Genomic DNA, 24,152 nt, shown 5'->3' on the forward strand with positions numbered 1-24,152 from the left:
CTGCTCCTAGCACTCGAATACACATTAATTTTTGGGCTCCATTGTTGTCTGCTACATTCAAGTAAGTTTGAGACTGAATCATATTTCCTCCAAAAGAATTGTTAACTCGGCAGAAAAAAAGTATTTCTTATCAAATCAATAATCTTTTTCTGCTAGAAATATCTCTTTGGTTCGGCATTATTTACGCAAACTAGTAATAAATTTAGTATGTATAGGCATTTTATATGCAACGATTTGAAAAGCTGCTCTAGCTATAGTCTCTGATACTCCACTTATTTCATAAAGTATTCGACTTGGTTTGACCACGGATACCCAATATTCTGGAGATCCCTTGGCTTTCCCCGAACCCATACGTATTTCTGCAGGTCTCGTTCTAATAGGTTTGTCGGGAAATATACATATCCATATTTTTACGCCGCGATGGGCATAGCGAGTAATTTCTCGTCGTCTTGCTTCTATCTGCCCAAATGTGATCCAAATAGGTTCCAATGCCTGAAGAGCAAATCTACCAAAACAAATGCGATTACCCCGAGAAGATATTCCCTTTATTCTTCCCCTATGTTGGTGACGAAATTTCGTTCTTTTTGGGTTCTAGTCGATGGTTGTATAATACTATTTGAATCCCATCTCTATTTCAGAACCGAATATGAAAGTTTCTTCTCATACGGCTCCTTGTGAAGAATCTATGACAAATTTGGATTCTAAATATTGAGGTCTTAGGAATAAATCTGTATTGACTCATTACACATATATATTATATATATATATAATATGATAATACAAATACCTCTTTTATTATATGTCGGTACTGCCCAATAAGTATCTTACAGGCGAATATTAACTCTAAGATATTTGGGGTCGACTTATGGACTCCAAAGAAATTTATTCTTTATTGGTTTATTTCGCCATCCTATCCAATGAATGATTCAGATTTCTATATGATGATCTTATGCAATCACAGGTTCCATCGTTCCCATAGCTTTCAAATGGCTGCTTAGGCATACCCTCTGCAATGGAGCTCTTATTTATATTTATTATAGGAATCAATTTTCTTAGTTTCCATTGATCTGAAGCTCTTTTTTTCTCGCTCATAAACTGATTATAAATAATCAGGATAATTCTTATGCTTTATCACACTGCTCTTTGGGGGTGATTTATGAACCATACAATATTGTAAGGAAGAAGATTTCATTTTTTCTTTTTCTCCTTCCTTCCCTTTTTCTTTTCTTGCATTAGCAAAGACTCTTTTTATCTTTACGAGAGATATAGGTTTGTCTCTTTGTGGGAAAAAGTCTTTCGTTTATTTGATAGAACTATTTATATTGAAATAACTAGCTTATTGGATCTTAGTAATTAATATAAAACAAATATACCAGAGACCAATTTGTTTTTATTTGGGGTTTTCTATCATTTTAGAAAAGAAGCAAAAGCTTGATCTCAACGAGTCGCACACTAAGCATAGCACTGCTCCAAGATGTTTCATTTTTTTTATTTGGTTATAGAATTTAAGATTTCTAATTGGTTAGATTAGAGAAAGATATTGCTCATCTTAAACAAAGATCCAAATTTTGATCCCCAATACTCCATAGACGGTTTGAACCGCATAATAACAATAATCAATTTTAGCTCGAAGGGTCTGTAGGGGCACTCTACCTTGCATAGCCGATTCTTTTCGGGCTCTCTCAATTCTATCAAGACGCCCTTTAATTTGTATTTTAATACCTTCTACATCTACCTTTTCAGCCAGTTCAATAGCTTTTTTCATTATTTTTCTTATTTCAACTCTCTCCTTTAGTTGTAGAGCAATATATTCCGCAAGAATTTTGGGTTCTCTATAAGGTTTCTCCACTTTTTCTATAGAAATGACAAGTTTTCTGTTTACAGAATCAAGCATACTTTGTACAAGCATATTTTGTACTTCCTTTCTTAATTGCTTAATTTCTTGTTCGTCATCTTTTTTTTTCTTTTTTTCTTGGCCTTTTTTTTCGATAAACAAGTCGACAAATGCAATATATATATTTACCAAAATCAATTCGGTCTGTTTTAGAATCTCTATACGTGTAATTCCTCCATAACTAGAATTTATGGAACTTTTTATATGTTGTACATAATTTTCAATACAATTATATATTCTCTCATCTTCTCGAAGATCTTCGGAATAATCCCTTTCTTCAAACCAAAGGGAACAATGGTTTTGCGTAAAACCAAGTCTAAAACCAAGTGGATTTATTTTGTTTCCCATACATATTATTTTAAGTACTTTTTTGCAAGTAGTAGTAGTATATTTGCGACATAAATGGATTATGCTTCCATCTATTTGGATATTTTGTTTCTATTTTTTTACCATAATTTAGTTAGAGTCAGTTACATCCTCCAATGTAATACTTATATGACAAGTGGGTTTCTGTATTGGATAACTGCGTCCCCGAGCTCTAGGTCGAAATCTTTTGAAAATAGGACCTTCATTCACTTCAGCCATAAGGACAAATAAAAAGCCCTTATCTATACCCATATTGTGATATGCATTTGCGGCTGCAGAATGAAGTACTTTTAATATGGGATAACATGCTCTATGAGGCATCCAATTCAGTATCGAAAGTGCCTCCATATAGGTACAACCACGAAGTTGATGAGCTACTCTATGTGCTTTATTAGAAGACATACGTACATGTTTAGCTACAGCTCGTATTTTTCTAGTCGAAGCCCTATTTATAAATTTCATCTTCATCCTCCACAATGAATTAATGTATACTATTTACAACGATACTTTTTTCTCGTTTCTCTCTTTTATTTATTTTTTTCATTTTTCGATTTTTTATCCTTTTTTGCATGTCCCTGGAAAATGGAAGTAGGTACAAATTCTCCTAATTTGTGGTTTATCATACCATTTGATATAAAAATGGGTAAATGTGACTTTCCATTATGAACAACAATGGTATGACCGATCATTGCGGGTACAATGGCAGATCTCCGGGACCAGGTTACTATTATCTTCTTCTCTTTATTCATATTTAGATTATCTATTTTACTCAACAAATCATTAGATACAAAAGTATTTTTTCTTAGTGAACGTGCCATGGTTAATTACCTTTCATTTTATTGATAGAAAAAAAAAAGGATTTACAACTATTCTTACTTACGTCGACGAAGGATTGAAACATCACTATATTTATTTCTTTTCCGACTCTTTTTTCCAAGTGCGCTATAGCCCCAAGGGGTCAGGGGTTTTTTTCTGCCAATTGGAGCTCTTCCTTCACCTCCCCCATGAGGATGATCCACAACATTCATAACTACTCCTCTTACTTCAGGACGTTTACCCAGCCAACATTTTGACCCAGCTTTACTTAAAGTTCTATTTTTCCATTTAACGTTGCCTACTTGTCCAATTGTTGCTAAGCAGTTCTCAGATATTAAACGAACCTCCCCAGATGGTAATCTTAATGTGGTCAATCGACCTTCTTTTGCGATCAATTCTGGCATAGCACCCGCTGCTGTAGCTAATTGTCCGCCTTTTCTGACTTGTACTTCGACATTATGTATAGTCGTGCCTAAAGGTATATTGGTTGAAGTAGACCTTTAATTTGTAAAAATCCCTTCCCAAACTGTACAAGCCTCTCTCAAGGCATACAACTTTCTGGATGTGAATAAATATTTATATACTCAATATATATATATATATATCTATATAATATATATATGTATATAATAGATATATATACACATATATCTATTTTATAGATAAATTTCAAATGAAGGGGATACTTTAAATTCCTTATGTCCTTATTTTGTACATCCTAGGTTTTTTTATTCCATCATCTGGCTTATGTTCTTTTTTCATGTAGCATTCCGAATGAATGACTTTATCAAATTACGTTAATGCTTTCGCATCTCTCGGATAACGTAGGAGGCATTTGAAATAGAAATTTTCTTTTTGAAAAATAAAAATATTTTCACTGTTCAGCTTCGAATCTGCCTTTGACCATCAAATCAAATGTGAGTTACTTGTCTTTCTCTTCATAACAAGGGTTCCTTTACCTTAGTTGTTTCTGCTTCAGACAATTAAGTCTTCTCCATATCTGGAGTCAATAATTCCAGAAACTATTGAACTCAATCACCCGCTGCTCTTTATCCTCAGTTTCCCTTTGGGGTTGATCCCATCAAACTATCTTAGTTGGATTAGTGATAGATTTTAAGGTTTTGCTGTAAACCCAATCGGTTATTTCCTATCACGTAAATTAATAATTCAAACCGCACTCAAAGGTAGGGCATTTCCCATTGATATGGGAGCTCTTGGACCGGACAAAATAGTATCTCCAATCATAATCCCCCTCAGATGCAAAATATATGTCTTTTGACCATCTCTGTAGTGCACAAGACAGATATATGCACTTCTATTAGGATCACTTTCTATTGTTACAATTTTTCCCAATATGTTGTTTTTCTCACTCCGTCAAAAATCAATTTGATGATACAGACGCTTGTGACCTCCTCCTCTATGTCGTATGGTAATAATTCCACTATTATTACGACCTTTCCCACAACGATGCTGGCCGGAAGTCAATTTCTTTTGTGGATGAGATTTTACTTATCCATCAAAACTTGATAGAGATTTATCACGTGTGCCCAGAGTAAAAGTGCTGTACGAACGGGTGTTCATGTTTGAAATTAAATAAATTTTTTTGAAGGAAAAAGTGGAATAGAATAACCTGGTTTTAGTGTAATAATCATGCGTTTATAATGCATTCTATGCTTCATTATTTGTTTTATATTTCCTCTTTTTTCTTTCTTTTGTGGAGGCCGATAACTATTGACTCCTATTACTTTAACATTGAAGAAAAGTTCAATCCAATTTTTGATCTTTGTTTTATTCGATCCCGAATCGACATTTAAAATATATTGATTTTTTTCAAATAGACTAACACTTTTCTCTGTAAGTACTAAATCTAGATATTGAACTTCATACATAAATATTTCTCCTTTACTATCATTTACAAATAAAATACAAATGCCTATATCCACCTTTATTATAAGTTCAATAAATAGAATTAAACTATATTTCTATATGATAGAATAGGACTACATAGAAAATTCTGTTTTTAAGATATTCTGATTTGGGTACCGGGTTCTATTGAATTAAAAAAGAAAAAAATGTTGGATCCTACATCTATTAGATCAATTAATGTAAATTATCTGATAATAAAAATGTATTGATATTGATATATATTCTATCTATAAGGCGGCATAGATCAATAGGAATATTGAACTATTTAATCATATAAAGTAGTAACTACTTTATTAAAATACAGAATAATTATTGAATGGCATAGCATTTATCTCAACATTTATATAGTTGGTTAGGATCAATCCGAACCATTCAAATTCAAATATAATTCAAAGTGCCTACTATTCAACAACTTATTAGAAACGCGAGACAACCAATAGAAAATAGAACAAAATCTCCCGCTCTTAGAGGATGCCCTCAGAGTAAAGGAGTATGTGCCAGGGTGTATGTGCGACTCGTTTAGATTAGAAGCTAAAACGGACCAGGAAATCACTCTAACAAGAACTTTCCTTCTGTTAAAAAGTACAGATCTATCATCTACTCTTACCGGGGATGAAATTTATGGTTTCCATTGGTGCAAATCCAATCACCTTGATGTGGGATGAAAAGCACTTCCTCATTGGTAGCGAATGGTCATCAATCCATTGAGCGAGGAAATAATGCAAATTGAAAAAACATAAAGAGATTATGTTTTTATTGCTGCGAGAATGGACAAAAGGTCAGCTACCTTGCCAACTCTCACAATTACATGTCGTTACTGTACCTATAAATCTTATTATTAAAGTTTTTCTTACTTGATAATTCGGGGGGAAGAGTAGAGCTAGAGATGGTAAACTATACAAGTTACCAAATAATTCATATCTTAGGGCTCCGACATATAGAGAGGACCTTGCCGTTAGAGAAAGAACCATAGAAATGAAGAAATCCATAAAAATATATACATTATATATATATATATATATATATATATATATATATATATATATATATATATATATATATATATATATATATATATATATATATATATATATATATATATATATATATATATTTTATTTTATTTTTTTCTTACTTAAATGCAAGGTCCAATCCCTTGCCTACTTGGAAGGTGCCTAACTGAAAAGAATTATGGTTGGGAAGGTTAGAGTAGCAAAATCCATTGGAATCTATATTTTATACACTAGAAAAATCAGTTTTATTCTTAACAATTCAAACAAGAAAATGATTGATCAAAAAATAGATTAGTCATTTATGAAGAATCTACTTCAATGACCAGAGTTAAACGTGGATATATAGCTAAAAAACGTCGAAAAAAGATTCTTGCATTTGTATCAGGCTCTCGGGGAGCCCATTCAAAACTTTTTAGGGTTGCTAACCAACAGAAGAGCAGAGCTTTAGTTTCCGCTCACCGAGATAGACTAAAGCGGAAGAGAGATTTTCGTCGTTTGTGGTGACTCGGATTAATGCAACATCCCGTGCGAATGGAGTTTCTTATAATAAATTCATACAATTTTTATACAAAAGGCAGTTGCTTACAAATCGTAGAACACTTGCGCAAATAGCTGTATTAAATAATAATTGCTTCTCTATGATGTTAGAAAATATTCTTGTGTCATGAAATAGTTAAACCCAATCTCCCGGGGAAATTCTCCGGGAAACTAGAGACAATACAAAAATGAATTTGGACCCACTTAGATAATTCAATTATTCATTTTTGAATAATCCTTTTTATTTATAGAATTGTTAGATATCCCAGCTCCGATTAAATGTAGGAGCAAGTTGGCTCTAATTACTTTTCATTTTAAAGAAAGAAAAGGTATCAAACATAGAATACGAGCTTGTTTAACAGCCCTAGCTATTAAGCGTTGTTGTTTCAACGCTAATCGATTCGTTCGACGAGATAGTATTTTTCCTTGCTCACTAATAAATCGATTAATTAAGCTAATATTTTTATAATCGATTTGCTCTCCAGGCCGAATTGTCGATAGACGTTTTCAAAAAGACTGCTGATTTGGGGAAAATCGCTTAGATGTATTTCGAAAAGATGGCTTAGATCTATTTTGAAAAGATGGCTTAGATCTATTTCAAAAATATGGCTTAGATCTATTCCGAAAATATGGCTTAGATCTATTCTGAAAAGAGGGAGATGTATTCCGAAAAGATGGCTTCATTTTATTCATAGTTTGTTTTATGAACCTTTCAAATACTTTTTTTTTCAAAATATTTCGAAAAGAAACATTGACAGTGACATATTTTGTTAAAATACAAAGATAGAAAAATATCTTTGATATATTTCTATTCCTGGGTAAAAATGATAGATTCAATCTATTTTTTTATTTCTCCATGAATAGTATGCTTGTAACAATAAGGACAAAATTTCTTTAATTCCAATCAAAGAGGAGTATTGCGTCGATTTTTTCGAGTCGTATATCTCGAAATACCCGGTGATTTTTTATTAACACTATCTTGAGTACAACTAGTACATTCTAAAGTAATTGTTACTCTTACATTTCCACCCTTGGCCATATAACTTACTTTGGATATTGTATCTACTTCTTTTCTTTTCAATTCAGAAAAAAGAGAAGAAAGAGAAGAAAGAGAAGAAAGAGAAAGGAATAGAAGTTTTCGAAGAATGATTAAAGATTTTATTACTTAATTCATTCTCGTAATAAAATCTTTAATTAAAAGTTTTCAGTAGTTTACTATTTGAGGAACTTTTGGATCTATATTTTTTTTTATTATTCTAACTTCCCCCCCTTGAATTCTAAAGAGATTGAATCTAATTTATTTTCTTTATCCAAGAAGAAAAGGAAATGAATCTAACATCATTTTTTTTTCTTTCGGGTTCGCGGGAGAGGAAAATGAAAGTCAAAAAAAGGGAAAAATAAGGGCATCCGAGAAAAAACGATTTATCTCAATTAATAAACCGGCTAAAAATCCCAACGATAAAGCAGCTAACACAGGCGCTGTGGAAAGATATGTTTTTATATCTTGCATTGTTCGTAAGTTCTCCTTCTCAATCGTGATGGATATATTATATGGTCAACTACATCCGTAGTTTATGAGTAACTGCAAACAGATATTTGCACAAGTTGGTTTTTTTTTTTTTTTATAACAGAACATGAACATGTGATAGTAATCAAGTAGTACTCTCAATAAATAGACATCTTATAGATCTGTGTATACAGTCTATTCATGAAATCAAATGGGAATCAAGGCGGATAAATGTGGAAAACAAAATTGATTTTTTTTTTTAATATGAAATATTGAATAAAAATACTCACGATTAAAAGGGATGTAGCGCAGCTTGGTAGCGCGTTTGTTTTGGGTACAAAATGTCGCAGGTTCAAATCCTGTCATCCCTACCTAGTATTCTTTCTTTTTTTTTATAAAAGAAAAGAAAAAAAAATTGAGAGATTTTTATTCAAAGAAACATCAATAATCGGTGATTGAGGCATACCACATGCAAAAATGTTTTAAGAGTAAAAAAGGCCCTTCTTTGCTTAAAAAAAAAAGCACTCTTAGTTCAGTTTGGTAGAACGCAGGTCTCCAAAACCTGATGTCATAGGTTCAAATCCTACAGAGCGTGATTCTGCTTTTTTTCCGATCTTCTTGTCACTTAAACTGAAAAAGCTAATGGAATCTGATCCTTCAGAATCAGTAGGAGACCCCTTCATAATATGGTCCTAAATCAAATATCCAATTGATCACCGCGTCGGTACTGTAAATATGCAGTTACAAATAATCCAGCCAAAGTTATAGGAATTAGACCTAACACAATTCCGGATAACAAAACTTCAATCATATTTTTTTTATTAAAAAAGAATAGGTAAGGATTAATAGCTAATCTACATAGTACCTCAAATTGACTCGGAATCTCAATCCCTATTGAGGGTTTTATTTTATTTCAAATAAGTCGTATACTGCTTAACCCGATGAATAGGACTGAGGTGAAAATAAGCAAAGCTAATAAAAAACCAAAATAACTAATTATAGTAAGCATGGAAGAGATCGATGAAAAAAAGCAATGATTGATACGTATTTTTGTCAGGCAATTACCTCAATTTTTTTTATCTAGGAGCAGAAAAAAGAGTTGAAATAAATACATACAAAGTTAGAATGGAATATCTAACAATTGTTAATTGTTATGAACAAACATAGAGAGAATAGACAATAAAAAGGTATTCTGTTATAAAAAAAGTGAAGATGAAATCTCCCACTCATAAATAAAATAAATACCAATTGTGTAGTAATTTTACAATTTATCCTACGTAATAGTCTAATACCAAGTATTAGATGAATGAATTTGACAATGATTCTAATTAAATCACCTTACATTATCTCTACTAGTCTTTAGAACGATTTTTTTTTTTGCTACAGCCAAGCATAGTAAAAACACCGTACGCTATAAATGTATTCACTTTTTCCATATGCCCCTTTAATTTTAAGGGCAGTTTTTTTTAGTAAAACCTGAAATCCTTTTTTTGTAAAAGAACTTCTAAAGGAAAATAGGAATAGAATAACATAGTTACAATTCGATCAAGATAATTTCCACTATTCATCAATTTCTTTTTATTCATAAGAGGAATAACACTTCGGTCGTTGACACTTCGAAGTGCTATCTACAGAAGTCATTAAGTTCATATAGTATTATAAACACACAATATAAATAACATAAAAACAAAATAGAAAAAGAAAAAGTATAATATTTTCAATGAGTTGTATTTATAATGAATGATACTCCTTAATCTTCTTAAAACGACATGCGTGTATTCGAGTGATAAAGTAACCTATGGAAGTGAGAGCCATTACAATTATTAATGCTCAAATGAAATTAATTTCCCCATAATCCGTATATCCAATTGTTGCAATATAGAGACAGGGTTCCTTCCGGAAGCTATTATTAAATTGAAATATGCGAGATTCTCTCATTTCTGTTCAGTAAAAAAAAAATGTTTGAATTAAGTTGATCAAACAGGGCTGGAGTAACTGGCAGCTAGCAGGATGGTTCTATCCTCCTCTCTTTTAATGTTAAGCAAAATTATATTGCTATGTTAGAAGCAGGCTAGCTATACTTAGTATACTTCAAATATACCCTTGGTATCATATTGACAATCAAGCAAAGATTGTAGAAGATATCAGTAGTTTTCCATTTCCTGATCTCTTTCTTTCATGGGATCAATTTACCCTTGATTTTACAATAATATAGGGAGCTTAGCATGTCTGGGAATACGGGAGAACACGCTTTTGCTGACATTATTACTAGTATTCGATACTAGGTTATCCACAACATTACTATACCTTCTCTATTCATTGCAGGTTGGTTATTTGTTAGTACGGGTTTAGCTTATGATGTATTCGGGAGCCCTCGGCCAAATGAGTATTTCACAGAAAGCTGACAAGAGGTTCCATTAGTCACTGGCCATTTCGATTCATTAGAGCAACTTGATGAATTTACAAGATCTAGTTTTTAGGAGGTATTAATGACTATAGATAGAACCTATCTGATTTTTACAGTTAGATGGTTGGCCGTTCACGGGCTAGCTGTACCTACGGTTTTTTTCTTGGGATCAATATCAGCAATGCAGTTCATACAGCGATAAATTTTTTATAAACTAAATCATGGAGCTATTTATGACACAATCAAACCCGAATGAACAAAATGTTGAATTGAATCGTACCAGCCTCTATTGGGGGTTGTTACTTATTTTTGTACTTGCTGTTCTATTCTCTAATTACTTTTTCAATTAGGAGCAGTGAGAATATTTTTTCTTGCCCAATTTCATTTATTGAGATATAATCTAACATGAAACTTAAAGTAAATATTAAAAGAGTTTATAGAAATGACTGATACCACCGGAAGGATCCCTCTTTGGTTGATAGGCCTTTTTGCGGGTATTCTCATTATTGGTTTAATAGGTATTTTTTTTTATGGTTCTTATACGGGATTAGGGTCTTCCTTATAAGAAAGTATCAAAAAGAATTTGAGATCGCCCTAAAAGAAAGAGCATATAGAACGAATTCTAAATCGTCCAGTACAGAAAACTAAAAAAGAAAAATAAGACCTTACCGTTCTTTGAATACAAAGAACGGTAAGGTCTTATTTTTCTTTTTTCATTTAAAATTGATTTTTTCATTTTCAATTTATTGAAATGTTTTTTTTTAATCAATTAATGCTGCATTTCTGGAATGCAGTCTAAATTCATTTAGAAGACATTTAGTTAATGTTGCGAAAGAGCATTAACTATATATAATAGTTCTATAAAGTTAGAACTCTATATTATATTTTTAAATTGCCGATTTATATCGTAGATTTCTAAATCTATTATATTTTTTTTTAAGGTTTTATAAAACATTTTATTCAAACGTTTGTTTTGTGAAAGAGGTCCTATTTGCTTGACGGACATACCTTTGCTGCAAAAAAAAAAAAAAAGAACCTTTTGATTACTGCGAGTCTTTTTTAGGAAGGAAGAAGAGTCGGTATTATTGCCGGTAATAGAATATTACTGGGGGAGAATCGGGAACCCAGCAAAAAACAAATCCAAAATTTTCGTAGACCTATAGTTTCTCCTACAGAACTGTAGTTTGTAATGTTTTTGCACTATCATTTTCCCCTCGCAAAACTATAATCCTTGCCTTGCGATGGTCCAGGACGGGTATATTGTTTGGCCTGTTAGAATCCAATGTTGTGGGATTCCATGGTGAAATCCATTCCGCAGACCGACGGTCGATGCTGCGATCCTCACGATCACGAGCAAAATCACGAATAAAATGAGCAAAACTACTATCATGGGCATCAGCATCGTCATGAACAAACAATGTATCTAATGTATCTGAAAAACCGAGTCCTTCTATGCCGATTTTGTCGATAAGACCAAACTCTACTGCTTGCTCTGGTGTCATATAAATATCTCGTTCTAATAGATAACAAATTAGTTCGAAATCTTGCCTTCTTGTTCTTAAATAAGTTCGTGCAACATACGAATGCAAAAAGCCCAGATACTCTGAATCGAAGCTTGATTCTATTGAAGTGGCGCGACGATCATAAGGAGACATATGGGGTTGGTGGATCATAATTGATGCGTTTTGGGTCATTACCCGTTTAGTAAACGTCCCCCTGTGTAGAAGGAAAGCTCCCATTGAAGCATTTAACCCGACGCCTATTGTAAATACATCCCTTGTTACGTATTGCATAGTATCGTAAATAGCGACTCCCTATACCATTCCTCCACCTCGACAGTGAAGAAAAAACATAAAATCCTTTGTTTGATCTTCTTGATTTAAATAAATCATACTTTTCATGATTTGATCAGCCGGTTGTTTTTCGAGTGGTCTAGCTAGGATAATATATCTACCAAAAAATAATCGGTGATATAATTCGACCTAGTTTGCTTCCTCCTCTTCGAGCCCTTGATAGGGCACTTTCGGCACATTTGCTACGTCCATGCTCAACTACTCTTTTTTTTACTCTTTCTCATTTAAAGAAGCCAAAAAACAAAAAAACAGAGAATTTTTGTTTTTGTCATTCTTTTCATAAAAATCAATTTAAATGATTTTTTGTTACAAAAAAATGCGGATATGGGACCTTCATAAAGCTCGGAGGAAACCCACTAAAAACCTTTTCTACGCTATTTTTTTTTATCTCACTTTACAACGTAATAAGTTAAATTACCTTTACCACACTATTCCTATTTGATACAATATGAAAACAAATAACAAGGTTATTGGATTTGCACCAATGGAAACCGAAAATGGTTTTTTGCTAGAAAACATTCTTACTATTTCTTTTCTTTTAGTTTTCCAATGTTAATTTGAAAATCGACAGAATTCTTATTCTGTAAATGGATAAAATTCTTATTCTGTAAATGAATTACAGATGTACTATAAATACATTTACATTTTTTGTAGTACATTTAGAATAAAAGATATAATATGTTATAATCGACATAAGTTTTTTTCTATTATATATTTACGTTTGGAATAATAGAAAAATATAATGTATTATAAATACATTATTTATAATATAAATTTATACTATAAAAAGGTAAAAACCTCTACATAATTGAAAAACTTTCTGTGTTATTTTGATCCCCAAAAAAACAATTCTTAAGGGATCAAGAATTGTTTTTGGGAATCTTAAAATAGAATGAATTATTCTGACCTTTCAATCACCATACATGTATATTTCAATTGTCTTGCTTAGAACATTTTTTAAAAGAGCTCGTGGAACCATGCTATCAAACATTCCAAAATCAAATAAAGAATCAGATATTTGATCTTCATCATCTACTATCTGGTTTAATGTCTGTTCAATAACTCTTTTACCTACAAATGCAATGCATGCATTAGGCTCAACAATCGTGACATTAGCCAACTTACCAAAACTAGCAGCGACTCCACCAGTTGTCAGAGATGTAAGAATTGAAATATATAGTAAATTTTTCTCCTTTTGATATGTATGCAACATAGCAGCTATTTTATTCATTTGCATTAAGCTAAAACTTCCTTCTTGCATGCGCGCTCTGCCAGAAGCACATACGAGAATTAATGGAAGAAAATTCTTAGTAGCAAACTGTATTAAACGGGTTATTTTTTCACCCACTACCGAGCCCATACTGCCTCCCATGAATTGAAAATCCATAACTCCGAGTGCAACAAAAATACCATTTATTTCACCTATGCCTATTTGAATAGCGTCGGGTAAACCTGTTTCTTTTTGATAGGAAGTGTTATAATCTTGATAAGACTGTTCGTCTGTTTCTATAAATTCTTCCTTTCCTAGATTAAATGTACTCTTAATTAGTTCTATGTTAGCGTCGACATATTCTTTTTCTTCTTTAGTTAAAGAGTCATAAGTTAAAGGATATTCTTCTTCAATATCCTCCTCATCAATACCTTCAATATCTTCAGTATCTTTAGTATCTCTTCCTTTTTTCTTAGGAAATTTATCTTTGGAATCTAGTGTTAATGTAGAAAACTGTTTCATTATCTCTAGTAAACAGAAATAAATTCCCTTAGTATTTTCAGTATACGACAAAAAATTATTGTCACAATCTTTTTCATTGTTCTTGTGATGGAACAAGAGATTTATTTGTTGAAATAACTCAACACTATTTGTACTAGTGTGTAGATCATCCTGCATGATATGATCTATCATATTATAACATTCATAGCGATCTTGTTTTTTAACATATTCTATTAGAATATCAGAACCAAACCGAGGAAATTCTTCTTCTTCTAGTAAACCACAATAACGATTTCTAAACCAATATTTAAATTGTTTCAAGACCAGATATCTTTCCATCAAAGAGATCGCCATATGTGTTCGCAGCCATAAAAAGTAATCTGTCTCTAGGTCAGTTCCTGGATAAAAAGGAAATATTTTTTTTATTTTCCTTGTTTTTCTTTTGTCTTCCGGAAAATAAAGTTCTTTTTTCACTAAGCTTGTCGCCACTGCTTTCAAGAACTTATCTTGTGATAGTAATTGTTCTTTTACATCGGCTAATTGTGTATTTAATTTCAATAGTGATTCTAAAATGAGGAATTTTTGAAGTCTAAACGCCATTCTATCAAATTCTATAGAAATGATTTCAGACTCGTCATCCCTCCTATCTTCCAAATTTTGAGCAAGCAAGCTAGAAATTTGCTTATTTTCAAATGCTTTATTTAAAAGCGCAAACCTATAGAATTCATTTTTTATTTTTTTTCGTATTTCAAATAGTGCAAATTGAGCTGTTTTCAACCCTGTATCAATAATATCTTGTAGTATCTTAATAGTTTCTTTTGAATCTAAATTCAAATATTTTATGAATTTTGATCCTAGTGCAACCTTAAGGATATTAGCAAGAGTATTATTGTATGCTACTAATATTCTCAACGCTTTATTGTAATATTTATTTTTAAAAAATTCTTTGTAAAAATATTTGCCAAAAATTACTTTGTACAATAAAATTGAGACCTTTCGAACCATTTTGATGTCAAACGTCGTATGTTTTTTCTCTAAAACATCTATACTAGATAACTTCGTGTTTATAGAACGCCAAGTGCCATTATCAATTAATAGTTCAATTCGCTCTGAACTAGTCATTTGCAGAGTTGCTCCACATTCTGCACAAACACCTTTTTGTTCTAGTAAAGATTTCTTATATATAAGGGTCTCACAATTCTCGCACAAAAACCACAAATGCTTAAAACGTTCCGAATTGTATCCACTTTCTATGGCGGTTGTTTCGATATATTCAGAATCCTTGTTTTCATTTTCCTCACACATTTTCCTATATTTTTTCTACATATTGTTAATGTACAACTTTTAACAAATAAAATACAAATTTTGCTTCCTTTTTATTCCATTTTTATTTCTTTTTTTAAGAAAAAAAAAGAAATTGATCCATCTGACTCACTCGACTTAATCGGGAATTAATTCGATCTTATCGTCGTAATTCATTTATTTGCTCAAATAGCGTACTATTATATATATAATAGTATTTCATTATACATTTGATTCCTTGAATCAAATTCGGCTTTTGATTAAAAAAGAAAAGAAAAGGAAGTCTCCATCAAGTTCTTTCTGATCTGTCCAATGAATTCACGATGATTCATGAAAAATAATGAACAATTGACTTAATAAAATATCTATTTTTACATTTTTACATAATACACTATTGTAGTTTTTTTTTCACTAAAGCTCCGGACAAAGCCGATTCAAATGAGCTTTTATATAGATATAGATTAGAAGAGATTTGAGTGGGATTTAATTTGTTAAAGATAACAAATTTTGAACCTCCTTTGAGCGCGTGGCTAGAAGAGATTGAAGGCCCTTGCTCCCTGGGCCTGGATCTAGTGATCCACCGACCCGATCGAATAATCCAGAAAATATATTTCTATATTAGTAGGTAAGAGGTAAATTTCTTTCCTCTAGCCGAATTATCTATTCCCATCCATTCGGTATTCGGCTCAATCTTAAAAGAAAAGATTGGGCCGAGTTCGATTTGATTAAGGGACCAAATAGACGAAAGTCACTCGATTACAAGCGATCAATCGTATCAAATTCAAATTTGATTTCTTTCCATACTTCACAAGTGGTAGCTAGTTCAGGGCTCCATTTAGTAGCTTCACGGATCACTTCATTACCTTCACGCGCAAGATCACGTCCTTCATTACGAGCTTGTACACAAGCTTCTAAAGCGACCCGATTAGCCACTGCACCAAGTGCATTTCCCCAAGGGTGCCCCAAAGTCCCTCCACCGAACTGTAATACGAAATCATCCCCAAAGATCTCGGTCAGAGCAGGCATATGCCAAACGTGAATACCTCCTGAAGCTACAGGTAGAACACTCGGCATAGAGACCCAATCTTGAGTGAAATAAATACCACGACTTCGGTCTTTTTCAATAAAATCATCACGCAATAGATCAACAAAACCCAAAGTTACTTCCTGTTCTCCTTCAAGTTTACCTACTACAGTACCAGCGTGAATATGATCTCCACCAGACATACGTAGTGCTTTAGCCAGTACACGGAAGTGCATACCATGATTTCTTTGTCTGTCAATAACTGCATGCATTGCACGGTGAATGTGAAGAAATAGGCCGTTATCTCGGCAATAATGAGCCAACGAAGTATTTGCCGTAAACCTCCAGTCAGATAGTCATGCATGACTATAGGAACTCCCAATTCTCTGGCGAATACTACTCTTTTCATCATTTCTTCACATGTACCTGCAGTAGCATTCAGGTAATGTCCCTTAATCTCACCCGTCTCAGCCTGAGCTTTATAAATTGCTTCTGCACAAAAGCAGAAACGATGTCTCCAGCGCATAAATGGTTGGGAATTCACGTTTTCATCATCCTTGGTAAAATCAAGTCCACCACGGAGACATTCATAAACCGCTCTACCATAATTCTTGGCAGATAGACCCAATTTTGGTTTTATAGTACATCCTAACAAAGGACGACCATATTTGTTTAATTTATCTCTTTCTACTTGAATACCATGTGGTGGGCCTTGGAAAGTTTTTGAATAAGTAGGAGGAATTCGTAAATCTTCCAGACGTAGAGCCCGTAAGGCTTTGAATCCAAATACATTACCTACAATAGAAGTGAACAGGTTAGTAACAGAACCTTCTTCAAAAAGATCTAAAGGGTAAGCCATATAGGCAATAAATTGACTTTCCTCTCCAGGAACGGGTTCAATATTTTAGCATCGCCCCTTGTAATGATCAAGACTGGTAAGTCCATCGGTCTAAATAGTCGTCCACGTACCAGTGGAAGATTCGGCGGCTACTACTGCTCCCGCTTCTTCGGGGGGTACTCCAGGTTGAGGAGTGACTCGGAATGCTGCTAAGATATCAATATCTTTGGTCTGATATTCCGGAGTATAATAAGTTAATCTGTAATCTTTAACACCAGCTTTGAATCCAACACTTGCTTTAGTCTCTGTTTTTGGTGACATAAATAAGTCCCTCCCTATGATTTATTGGTTAATAGCTCTTACAAGAACGAGGTCTACTCGACCTGGGTGTTGAACGTAAAGAATCACTTTTGTATTACAAAATTTTTTCTAATACAAAATACTCATTTTGTAGCCTTTATTGTCAAAAAGGCTTTTCTTTCAAGTGATATTATATCATGTTATGTATGTATGACGCAACCCAATTTCTTATTTCGATTGACCTGAGGACCTTTCCGCAATTCTCATTTTATATAGAAAAAAAAATAGATTTTTTCAATTTAGGCGAAAAAGAAAATGAGAAAAAAATTGCAATAGCAGACCGTATGGGCATAGGTGAAAATGTGCCTAGTTATTGGCTCAGGCAAATTGAAGACTTCTTTATGATCGTTATCCATTTACTTCCAATTTCATAAATTAAAGAGCATCAGCAACCTCTAGTCGTGTTCTAGCTCTTTTGAGAGCCACATTAGCCTCGATTGCTTGTCTCTTGCCTTCAGCTCACGCACGATCAGCTGCAGCTAGTCTAAATCTTTCCTGAGCCTCTTGAAGATCAATATCAATACCTCTTTCTGCATTATTTACCAATAATGTGATTTCATTATTGTCTATCATGGCAAAACCACCCATCAAAGCCATAGTGGACCACTGAGCATTGAGTCGTATCTTCATGACTCCTATATCCAAAGCTGTTACAAGTGCAGTATGGCTTGGTAATACACCCATTTGACCATTATTAGTAGCTAATATTATTTCTTGAACTTCTGAATCCCAAACAACTCGATTGGGAGTGACTACACGAAGGTTTAGGTTCATTTTGTTTCTTTAAATTTCTTTTAAGTTCATAGCCTTTGCGGTAGCTTCATCAATGTTACCCACCAAATAAAAAGACTGTTCGGGTAGAACATCTAATTCTCTGGAAAGGATCATTTGAAAACCTCTAATTGTCTCTATTAGACTAACATATTTACCGGGGGAACCAGTGAATACCTTTGCTACAAAAAAGGGTTGTGACAAAAACCGTTCAATTTTTCTTGCTCTTGCCACGATTAAATGATCGTCTTCTGATAATTCATCTAATCCAAGAATAGCTATAATATCTTGAAGTTCCTTATAACGTTGCAAAGTTTGTTTAACTCCTTGTGCAGTTTCATAATGTTCTTCACCTACGATCGAAGGTTGGAGCATAGTTGACGTGGAATCTAACGGATCTACTGCTGGACAGATCCCCTTGGCAGCTAATCCTCTCGATAGTATAGTAGTAGCATCTAAATGTGCAAATGTTGTAGCAGAAGCGGGATCAGTCAAGTCATCTGCAGGTACATAAACTGCTTGAATGGAGGTTATAGATCCTTCTTTGGTAGAAGTTATTCTTTCTTGTAAAGAACCCATTTCCGTGCTAAGAGTTGGCTAATAACCCACTGCGGAAGGCATTCTGCCTAATAATGCAGATACCTCTGATCCTGCTTGGACAAAGCGAAAGATATTGTCAATAAATAGGAGTACATCTTGTTTATTTACGTCTTGAAAATATTCAGCCATAGTTAAAGCAGTTAAACCTACTCTCATACGAGCTCTTGGTGGTTCATTCATCTGACCATAGACCAAAGCTACTTTTGATTCTGATATATTTTGTTCATTAATGACTCCCGATTCTTTCATTTCCTTGTAAAGATCATTCCCTTCAAGGGTACGTTCTCCTACTCCGCCAAATACCGAAACACCTCCATGAGCCTTAGCAATGTTGTTGATTAATTCCATAATTAACACTATTTTACCCACTCCAGCTCCCCCAAATAATCCAATTTTTCCCCCACGGCGGTAAGGAGCTAAAAGATCCACTACTTTAATGCCTGTTTCAAAGATTGAAAATCTGGTATCCAATTGTGTAAAGGCGGGAGCAGATCTATGAATAGGAGATCTTGTGAGAGCATCTACAAGACCTAAGTCATCAATAGGTTCCCCAAGAACATTAAAAATTCTTCCAAGAGTAGTTTCACCAACTGGAACAGTAAGTGGACCTCCTGTATCAATTACTTTCATTCCTCTCATCAAACTGTCTGTAGCACTCATAGCTACAACTCTAACCTTATTATTTCCTAATAATTGTTGTACCTCACAAGTCACACTTATTGGCTGACCAGTTGTATCGTTATCCTTAACTATCAAGGAATTGTAAATTCTAGGCATATTACCTGGAGGGAAAGATACGTCGAGTACTGGGCCGATTATCTGATCAATACGTCCTGCCTTCTTTTCTACAAGTGCGGAAACCCCAAGAATAAAAGGATTGGTTCTCATACAAATAAAAATAAAAAAAGGATATTGATTCCAATTGCTAATACTAGCAAAAAACCTAAAAAAGCACAAATGCTCCGTAATGAGTTGATCAGTCAATAATCATTTAGAGTTATAACTTACATTTACTTAGTAATCTCTTTCTTTGTAAAGTTCAACTTCGATAATGATCTAAAAATGGATTCATTATTTAAATGAATCGAAATAATTGATATTATTTCAAAATAGAGTAAAACTTATTTGATGCGATTGAGTAATAAATCGCATCAAATAAGTTTTACCTACTATTGGATTTGAACCAATGACTCTCGCCGTATGAAAGCGATACTCTAACCACTGAGTTAAGTGGGTTATTTATTATCATAGATAGAGTCGTACCTAGAAACAATTCTAGGTATAATTAGACATATAAACAATATGCCCTTAACTAGGATTTGAATGATTCAATCAAATATCATCCGTCTTGACAGAAAGTGATCTATTTTATTAGTATATCTTCAAGACTAAACTGTGAAGGGCTATAGCTCAGCTGGTAGAGCACCTCGTTTACACGTGCGCCAATGGTTTTCAGGAGAGTTTATTGGTTCACTTGGTCCATAAAATAGATTTGAGTCTTACTCTATGAATTGGGAGAACAATAGCATGACAAAGATTAAGTTCGATCTGATTCGAACTATAGATCTAGTTGATATGGTCAATCTCGTGGACATTCAATGTCAGACATAATGAGTACAATACGAGGATCTCAAAAAAGAATTCTTTTCGCTCTATGAACTTTGAGGTGTATGAAGGCTCATATTATTCTATTTTTAGGGTGAGAGAGACTCCATTTGGAGAATCTATGTCTAAGCATGACAGACCTACGTCAAGGAAACCTTTTGAAGCACTTTGGGATTGCTTCCGAAAAATTTTCATTTGAAGCAAATGGAGCCATCTTATTATCTTTCTGGAAAGAAGAGAATGACAGACTAACTGATTTTTCCATCAGTTAATGAAAGAGCCCAATGCAATAAAAATGCATGTTGGGTTCTTCGAATAGTTCGAATCATTTTGGTAATAAGAAATTTGATCTGTTCTACCGAGAAGGTCTACGGTTTGAGTCCGTATAGCCCTATACAATTAGAAAACTATTCTTTCTCTCTCATATTGTCCCTATTATTCGATGCTAATTTTCAATTAAAAATAAAGCATCTCGTTTTTTTTTTAATGCGGAACACAGAAGATAATTTTTTGAAGAAAAAGTAAAGAGGAAATATGAATGAAAAGCAAAAAAGAATATAGAATTATAAGAAATAATATTCTTTCAACTGCGACTCAGAGTCTTATTCCCCAATATCTGAGTTATACAGAACAATAGATCAGAAATCGTGTCGGAATATGGGCACATAATCATTTTTTTTATGAAAGATTTCATAGGTTCCACGGGTCGATCGGTACCTATTGATTATAATCGATATATAATCGAACTCCATTGTTTTTTTGTTTTTTTTTTCGATTTGCTAGAAAGACATAGTATCAATTTGATTTCCCCTTGAACATTTTATTCCAATATGTGCGCCTTAAGGAGGACTCCAACCTCCACACTCAGCAGTAACGCGTGTTAGGGCGTGCATATCATATGCTCTTTTATAGAGCACGTCTGCTCTTGTTGACCCGCATGGCGGGCAATATACCTCTCCGCTTGGGGGAATAATATAGAACTATTCTGCCCTCATTGAGCAGGTGAGAAAATCTACGTGTCTATAAAGTGGAGCAGAGGTACTACCGCTCCGCGTATCAGCACGTCTGTGCTTGTAAGCACATGTGAGATACGTGGGGTATGCGGGGTATACGGGCCATTTTGCGGCGCGTGTGTCTACTGAGACGAGACTGTTTTGGTCTCGCGTGTCTGCCATTTCACCATCAAGGCAGAAAAAAAATAAAAAATTATTATTTCCCTATTTCGAATACTATATTATACTAGATAGTTTGGGTTTGTCGAATACATTATCTATTTGTTCCATATTCGAATAATATATTTAACTAGGTCGTTTAGTTTTGTTAACTTTATTTTAATATTTGAAAATGGATCAAATAGATAAAGTTGAACTTGCTAGCACATCTCACATCGTTAGAAACAACGACCCTGAAAGAACCCTTATTTCAATAAATAAAGTTCCCTTACATATTCACACGTTACAACACGAACCAACCTGAAGTCTGCCGAACTGCACGGGTTCTTTTAGAACCAATTATTTCAATTGTATTAAATATATAATATTCTTTTATGAATTTCTATGTTAAGTCACAGACGAAACATTTTTTTAATATAAAAAATCATAATGAATCATTCGGGAGAGGAGAGAAGCGATTAATAAATTGACAATAAATAGAAGAATTTAATCTATTTAAACATGAATCTATTTATGTATCTATTTTTTGAATATGATACTTTTTGGATATATTTATCAATATCCATATGACTAGTGAAAAATCTAAAATTCTACTTTAGCGCCACTATAATTGTCACACCCAAGTAGGTTTCATTACTTACAAGTCAAGGCACGAAAATAATAAAAGAAAAAAGTTATGCCAAATGTCCATCTAAAGGCAAAAAGGGCAATGATATATAACTGAAATATCATGTATACAAATGCGATATAAAAACTTGACTATGGGAGCATGCAAGTAACTCCATTAGGGCTATGAACGCCTACTGGCAATGGAGCAATATTTGAGAAATTACAGTCTATAACCTCGTTAGAGCTCTCAAGGCTTGCTGGCAGTGAGGCTCTATTCGGGATGCTTTTGAAGCTAGAATAATCCATGTAACTAGTCGTATAGGATGCTAAGGATCTTTAGTGAACACAAGAGCGGGAATTAACTCATTTGCACACACATGGGCAAAAGAAGATCAAAGTTTCATGAACCAATGGGGAAGTTTTCCATGTCTTCATTTGTAAAACCTAGTCACTAAGTGTGTTGAGATGAATGTTCCGAAGGGCCTTAGAGATCGATTGACCGCTTATCTATGAAATGTTTTGCACCTCCATTTCAATTGATGTATTCAAATGCAAAAACAAACACAGTCAACCTTGTTCGAATAGGAAATGCATCTTCATCCTGCACGTTGCATTCACATAGGTCATGTCAAAAATTCATTTGTCTCCATATGCATTCTACAGATCATCATGTCATACAGGTAAGCACACTAGGGGCATAACTGAAAAAATCCAAAAAATCAAATAAAGCCCTGAAAAAATCCAAAAAATCAGATAAAGTCCTGAACAAATCCAAAAACATTGAAAAACTCAAAACCCAAAAAAATTGAAAATCATGAAATACCAAAAACATCCATATAAAGTCCTAAAAAAATCATCCAAAAATAGTCAAATACGATCCTGAAAAAATCATCCAAAAACATCCAAATACGACCATGAAAAAATCAACCAAAAAAATTCAAATATCGATCTACATAATCCAAAAACATCGAAAAAGCTATTGGAAAAGAACTAAAAATAAAAAATCAATCAATCAAAACACTTGCAATAAAATGTCTTGTGAGAAACAAATACCCTAGCAGATATCCAGCAAACACTTCACACGAAGTTAACAAAGGATATGACTATCCAGTCAAACATCTGCAATCAACTGATCAAACTATCTTATCAATCTTATCATATCCATATCAACATGATCATTATCTTGTCTTAAACAGAAGAGGATACACTCGAAATCAGACAGGTCAGTCTTAAATGGGGTCCGCAACTTTATGAGATCAGACATTATCAACCATCACATCAAACAACTAAGAACAAAGGCACAAGGTCAATATAGCTACTGAATTTTGTCCGGGTCAGTCTTTATCTTTTTATCATTTGGCGATAGATATTGTTTCTATGCTACTCAAGGATGTCCACAAGTGACTAGAGGAGCTATGATGAGCATTATTTTTTTCTTTGTTTGCTATTTGTGGTGTGAACCAATGAAATTCTAGGGAAATTGCTCTAGTGGGTGTCTGTGATAAGAGCCTTCACATCAAGGTGAAATCACCACACATACCTCGACCCCTAACACAATTCCCAGAATGGAGGGTTCACTCCTTGTCTGCTACGTGTTTGTTTCTACAATGAGATATCTTTGCATCTTGGTTTCTTATACCCTGATGTGCTATGGTTTCTTTGCTCAAATAATAAGGCTCAATGATGAATATATATTGGTGCAATAAAATATGTGACATAGGTTCGTGATTCATTCAATTTCATTATCATTTTCATCTCATTTGCTTATTGATAGTTTGTTGGTTTCTCATCTCCCGTCTAAATCATGTTCTTTCTAACATTCTTTCTATCATCAATTTTTC

At 33.5% G+C, this 24,152-nt stretch overlaps 3 protein-coding genes, 2 non-coding genes and 2 pseudogenes across 5 annotated transcripts; 2 read left to right on the plus strand and 5 right to left on the minus strand.

Annotated features, from left to right (window-relative positions):
- Positions 1–2,384: 2,384 nt before the first annotated feature.
- On the minus strand, positions 2,385–12,160 carry LOC131858818 (large ribosomal subunit protein uL2c-like). Its single transcript, XM_059212268.1, has 3 exons — positions 11,640–12,160; positions 4,257–4,445; positions 2,385–3,565 (listed from the first exon to the last, which is right to left on the minus strand). The coding sequence occupies exons 1-3, from the start codon at positions 12,158–12,160 to the stop codon at positions 3,133–3,135; spliced, it is 1,143 nt and encodes a 380-aa protein (XP_059068251.1). The 3' UTR covers positions 2,385–3,132.
- On the plus strand, positions 8,357–8,430 carry TRNAP-UGG (transfer RNA proline (anticodon UGG)). Its single transcript has one exon. It is a non-coding gene; the product is annotated as a tRNA-Pro (tRNA).
- TRNAW-CCA (transfer RNA tryptophan (anticodon CCA)) lies at positions 8,581–8,654 on the plus strand. The gene has a single exon. It is a non-coding gene; the product is annotated as a tRNA-Trp (tRNA).
- Positions 12,161–13,117: 957 nt separating the features above from the next.
- On the minus strand, positions 13,118–15,335 carry LOC131027158 (acetyl-coenzyme A carboxylase carboxyl transferase subunit beta, chloroplastic-like). Its single transcript, XM_057957145.2, has 2 exons — positions 15,033–15,335; positions 13,118–13,838 (listed from the first exon to the last, which is right to left on the minus strand). Exons 1-2 carry the CDS (start codon positions 15,333–15,335, stop codon positions 13,230–13,232), a joined length of 912 nt encoding a protein of 303 aa, XP_057813128.2. The 3' UTR covers positions 13,118–13,229.
- Positions 15,336–15,816: 481 nt separating this feature from the next.
- LOC131027157 (ribulose bisphosphate carboxylase large chain-like) lies at positions 15,817–17,576 on the minus strand (annotated as a pseudogene).
- Positions 17,577–18,013: 437 nt separating this feature from the next.
- Positions 18,014–18,328, minus strand: LOC131027141 (ATP synthase epsilon chain, chloroplastic-like). Its single transcript, XM_057957132.2, has one exon. It carries the CDS (start codon positions 18,326–18,328, stop codon positions 18,014–18,016), a length of 315 nt encoding a protein of 104 aa, XP_057813115.2.
- Positions 18,238–19,813, minus strand: LOC131027169 (ATP synthase subunit beta, chloroplastic-like; annotated as a pseudogene).
- Positions 19,814–24,152: the final 4,339 nt, after the last annotated feature.

Source organism: Cryptomeria japonica, chromosome 10 (genome assembly GCF_030272615.1).
Source record: "Cryptomeria japonica chromosome 10, Sugi_1.0, whole genome shotgun sequence".
Taxonomy (NCBI): domain Eukaryota; kingdom Viridiplantae; phylum Streptophyta; class Pinopsida; order Cupressales; family Cupressaceae; genus Cryptomeria; species Cryptomeria japonica.